Raw genomic sequence first — 5,739 nt, 5'->3', positions numbered from 1 at the left:
TATATATATATATATATATATATATATATATATATATATATATCTTTATAGTAGAAAAAAAAAACTGTGAGAGTAAATGCACTGTTTAAGCAAAGTTAGCTTTAGCGGGGTGAGTGCTTTATGCAAGACACTGTTCAATATTTTTATTTTAAAGAAAAAAAGGAAGATGTTTATCTGTTTTTCTCATTACAAAATAAACAGAAATGATGTATAATGAATAAAAACAGGAACTGAGAGTAAAAGTATGGTTCCCACCGAACAAAAATTGGTTGAAAAGACATTGTGTCACAAAGTGACGCGTGAAAAGTTGTGTTTTTCGGATCGTTGAAAATACGTTGACAAACTGGGTTCCCAATGTCTTTTCAACGTCTATTATTGGACTAAAATGGGACAAAATAAGACTGACCACATACATTCCAATTTTCGACAATGATTTATGGGCTAATTGAAGACTATGACAGACTGACCAGATTTAGCCTAAAATCCAACGTCTAAATGATGCCTGCTGTTTGAGGATCTAGCGATTCCATTGTTGATATAGGGCTAAATTAACTTTAAAATATCATTAAATCAGTCTGAGTTAATTAATACTTATGAATGTAATTGTCTATAATATAAATATAAATAGACCCTGTGCAACAACATTGATAGATAGCTTTGATGGATCAGGAAGAAATGTCAATATTAGCACCTTTAATCCCCAATTGGAACAAAATTAAAACAGCCTTTAGCTTTAAATTAGTTTGGACTAAAATTTCCCATTGGTAATTAAAAACATAATCATAAATGAACTAGATAGTTCAACACAGAACAGAGATATCTCCTAAAAGACAGTTAGAGATAAACAGATCATTTATATCCAATTGGTAAAAACAAATAAAATTAGTATTTATAAATTCCAGGGCATTACTTGTGATATTTGAACTATATTATTAATTAGCACATTTTCTAGTTTGTTTGACTTTTACTCTATAGGTAATACATACAAAAAAATGTGAAATTCCTTATTTTCCCCAAGATATTGCAACAACCTTGTCTATTTCCTACGATTGATTATCTTTTTTTGTCTCATTCCCCGTATAATCACCAGTATGGCATTTTATTGCTTTTTTATTTGAAAGTATATTAGATTTCGTTACACAATTGTGTTTAAAATATATGTTATTGTGAAACCTGTACTTATACTACCAGAATAATATCATTAAGGATAATTATTTCTGTTTCATCTGCTTTGCAAAGTTTACAGTGAACTGTTAGTGCTTAAAAAATCTAAATACATTTTCACCAGGAATTAAAACATTTCCTCACCACTGTTAGTCTGGGTGCCCCCCAGCACAAAAGCAGGTATCCCGGCTGCTGAGGACAGGATCCAGATGCAGACATTTATCATCTTGGCTTTGATGGGTGTGCGGAAGTCCAGGGCTTTCACTGGGTGGCACACTGCCACGTACCGGTCCACGCTCATCATTGTGAGAGTGAAGATGCTGGTGAACATGTTATAGTAGTCAATGGAGATGAAGACCTTACACACCACCTCCCCAAAGGGCCAGGTGTTCAGAAGGTAGTCAGTGCTCTGGAAGGGCATGGTGGTGGTGACGAGCGCATCTGCTAGAGCCAGGTTGAAGATGTAGATGTTAGTGGCTGTCTTCATCTTTGTGTATCTGTTGAATATGCAGAGCACAGACAGAGCTGCCCAGTTTAGATTTATGACTCAAGCCAACCATACAGTCAGACAGCATCAACAGCAGCGTATTACTTCTGTTCTCTGTGGAGGACCTTTCCTCTTGGCACGTTAAATATTAAGCTGTGCGCATTAACCCCGAAATCCTTCCTGAATTTGTAATGTAATTTGCCTGACTCACACTTCATTGTCATGTATGCTGTGCAGCTCACTGCAGAACTCATATAATCGGTTTGTTTAAGCTTCATTAAAATATGAAGGCATATTCAGTAGAGTGACTTCAGCAAAGTTTACTCATTCATTTCCATTTGGAGTATTAAAACAAAAATAGAAAGCAAAGCTATAGGTTGGTGAAGTTCATGAAGACTGGAGAGGCTCAGTTACGCTGCAAGTTAGAAATAAGCAAACTTTGGTGGGGATCACTTTACAGTATTTAAAGCAGTGGTGTCAAAACGTTTGGCCAAAAATGTTTACTTTAGAAAACCCCGGGGTCATGCAATTTAGTTTAAAAAAAAAAAAATCAAAATTTTAAAGAATATCTTATTTTATTTATATTTTTTAACTGCTCTACTTTAAACAAAGATTGCAGATGTTGAATAAAACAAGAAAGCAGTCCAATGAATGTATCGACAATGGAAAAAAAGAAATAGTCTTGCAGGTTTGCAAAATAACATACTACAATAAAATGTTCAGGTTTATCATCTTTATCTAAATTATGTTGCATTTGTATTTGAAGCAACAAAAACAGGATATGAATATGACTCACTTGTTATATTTAGCCAGGTTTCATATATATGCACTCCCAAGTCCTTCATTGAAAGTCACTAAATGTTTACGGGCCTTTTTACTGTTAAATTATACTAAAGTAATAGTAAAATAGACACGTTAATTGTGTTGAACCACATATTGTCAATCTTTTTGTCAATCATGTTAATGAAAATTGCGACCTAAGATTTGATAGATATATGCTTTTCCATCGATTGCCAGGGTTTTCTTACTCCATCAAAAAAATCCCTCTGAGGGAAGCAAATGGCCCCTGGGCGACACTTTAGACATCTAATTTAAAGGGACAGCTCAAAATTCAGGACAGACCAAAACTGTTTTCATTCTAATTAGTCTCAGACCTCAATATGTATTTCAAGGCCTTTGCTTAAATCGGAAATCTGGTAGCTCCACTAAAGGAAGGTTGTCATGAATAACAGTTTTACAGTATAACCCATGTCACTGGTTTAATAAGGTAGAAATGATCAGAGGTGCTTAAAAAAGGATTTGGGTCAATTATCACAAAAAATTATCCAACAATTATCACAAAAAAACAAGGAAATTAATTTGAACTAATCTTGGTTTTGATCCCAGTCTGGGTCTGTTTACTACTACATAATACTGGAGAAGAACGTGACAACTTAAATAAAAAAACAACTCTAAGTGACTTCTGGCTGCTTAATAATATATCAAAAAAGGAGTGTGAAAGAAGAAGATTGTAGAAAATTGTTCAGATAAGTTGTCGTCAAAGCATATACAAAACGCCAGTTTGAAGTAACTATTAAACATTCGAACCTAACCCCAAACATGACAGATGTTTAAAAGTTTAAAAAGTTATTTCTGCATGAACTGCATGGAAATCCTTATATATTTAAGTGTGGAGTTGCTTTAAGCTATCTTAAAAGATTTAGCACAAAGGTACATTAGGACAGACTAAAAAAGAATGTTTCATCAAGGTGAAACCGCTGAGAGTTAATTGCTAATAATTAGACATTAGCTGTTCATACCATACCTACCCCCTTTAAATCATAAGTATTGTTTGCCAAGCATATGCTAAATTAGAGTTTGCTTGTTTTTACACCCAGTGACAACCTTTTGTGTTTTCAAATATGTTCGAAATGTAGAATGGCTTTTAATACACCATGATACCTGACTGTTTTGTTTTTTTTGCCTTGTCATGTTTTAACTATATTAGTCATTTGTTGTTTTGTGTTTGACCAACCACATTTTTTCCCCCTTTTTTCTATATGCTTTACAAATTCATTTGTTTTTATTCTACCAAGTACATTTATAAGACTTATATGAGGTAATTGTGGGGGTTTTGTGAAGGGAGGTGACAAAACCAAATATTTGAGGCAGCTATTGGTGTAATTTCTCATTTAGATGAACTAACATGAATGAAGCACAATTCTTGACATCAGTTAAAATATAAAGTTGACTGAATCATTTATTAATTTTTCCAAAAGTTAAGCCCATCTTAAGGTTTTATTTTAAGCACTTTTTCAGAAAAGATTATTTAAAATCACTCAAATGGTATTCCATTTGTAATATGAAAGTTATCAGACTCTCAAAGGGAAAGATCTTAAGTTATTCTTGTTCTAACTTTATGGAAGATGATCAGAAGAGAATCAGTTAAGCCTCTTTAACACCTGATATCATCCGCTCTTGGCAGAAAAAAACATAATTAAAACACAGACAGAGTCCTGAAGCTGACTCCTCTCTGTCTAGTGAAGAAGACTTGTCAGTCCACATTACTTTGACCTTCCCTTTGGTTTGCTTTATGGGTGGAGAGATGCTGTCACTCTGCACAGGTGTCAGGCAGCTTGTGTTTTCTAGAAAAAACTAAGGCAGATGCTAATGTGACCCATCAAAAGGTGTCTGTAAGATAGCAGAGTAGAACAAGTAAGCAAGAAAAAAAAAAGAATAGGCAGGAATAAAAAGAAACACAGATTAACCTTGTTCTGTCTCTTAAAATTAGTTTTCAAAGTCCATTCTTTCCTTACTGGAGGGTTTAAACTAACACTGGAGAGACGACACCAAGTATCTTCCAAACTGGACCACTCAGCTGTAGCTACTGCTAAGGGGTATTTCTCTTAGATTGTCCAAAAATCCTCAAATTTCTTCCATTTTTCACCAGTCACATAAAAAAATGAAGATAATCAGGTTGACACGTATACTGATTCTTAACTGTTTTAAGCACAAAGCTTACACCTACTTCACACAAACTCCATCACCTGTGTGTTTTATACTATGTCTCCAATAGAGGCAATTCTGGTCAATGGGCTATCTGCCATTGACTCTGTGGAGCTGAAGTACAAAAGTCTATTCTTCACAGACAACAATACCTTCATTTATAAAAACCAGATCGATTAAGTTAGAAAGTCAGACATAGGAAACTAAGTGGATCTGGTCAGGTAAGATAATCAATCTCATTGCACTGTAAACATACTACAACATGTGTGAACCAGAGACACTGTCACAAGCAATTCAGTTAGAGAACCTGTAAGGATCTCTTTGAAACAGTGGATGTCAAGAAGCTAGTTCTGAAAGAACAATATCACAAGATCTTATAGGACACCACACATTAATGGAAATAAATAGCTGGAGTCATCTACCAGAGGCCTGGGAGTTTGAGGGTTCTGCACAGCATCTTAGCTCTTCCTAGGAGTACACTCTTCTGGACAGACACCTCTGATGTTTTACCTGGAATCTGCTGTAGCCACTCTCACAGTTTGGGGGTCACAGCCCCCAGTGCTCCAATTACTACTGGAACCACTGCTGCTCTTACCTTTCACATCTTTTCTAGATCCTCTTTCAGCCCTTGGTATTTCTCAAGCTTCTCAAGTTCCTTCTTCTTGATGTTGCTGTCCCTTGGGATTGCCACATCTATCACTACTGCCTTCTTCTGCTGTTTGTCAATCAACACGATTTCTGGTTGGTTAGTCATCACCTGTTTGTCAGTCTGGATCTTGAAGTCCCATAGGATCTTAGCTCGGTCATTCTCAACTACCTTAGGAGGTGTCTTCCATTTTGACAGTGGGACTTCCAGCCCATACTCATGGCAGATGTTCCTGTACATTATGACAGCTACCTGGTTATGGCGTCCCATGTATGCACTTCCTGCCTGCATTTTACACCCTGCTGTTGTGCTGTATTGTTTCAGAGTAAGGGTGTGCAAAATAATCGTCATATCGATGCATCACGATTCTAATTTTTGTGATCTACTGCATCGATTCTTGCCTTCAAGAATCGATAAAAAAATAAAAAAAAATAAAAATGAACAAATAAAATACATG

General features: G+C 35.4%; 1 protein-coding gene across 2 annotated transcripts in view; it reads right to left on the bottom strand.

Annotated features, from left to right (window-relative positions):
• The window catches only part of oprk1 (opioid receptor, kappa 1), an 18,791-nt gene that overhangs the window by 2,104 nt on the left and 10,948 nt on the right, over positions 1 to 5,739 (bottom strand). For both annotated transcript variants that reach the window (XM_015375672.1, XM_015375673.1), the window contains exon 3: positions 1,309 to 1,661. In XM_015375672.1, coding sequence (XP_015231158.1) covers positions 1,309 to 1,661 — 353 coding nt within the window. The remainder of the gene's footprint in view (positions 1 to 1,308; positions 1,662 to 5,739) is intronic.

The sequence above is a fragment of the Cyprinodon variegatus genome, unplaced genomic scaffold (assembly GCF_000732505.1).
Source record: "Cyprinodon variegatus isolate N-32 unplaced genomic scaffold, C_variegatus-1.0 Scaffold123, whole genome shotgun sequence".
Lineage (NCBI taxonomy): Eukaryota > Metazoa > Chordata > Actinopteri > Cyprinodontiformes > Cyprinodontidae > Cyprinodon > Cyprinodon variegatus.
Note: the sequence above shows the minus strand (reverse complement) of the source record. Positions and strands in the feature narration are given on the sequence as shown.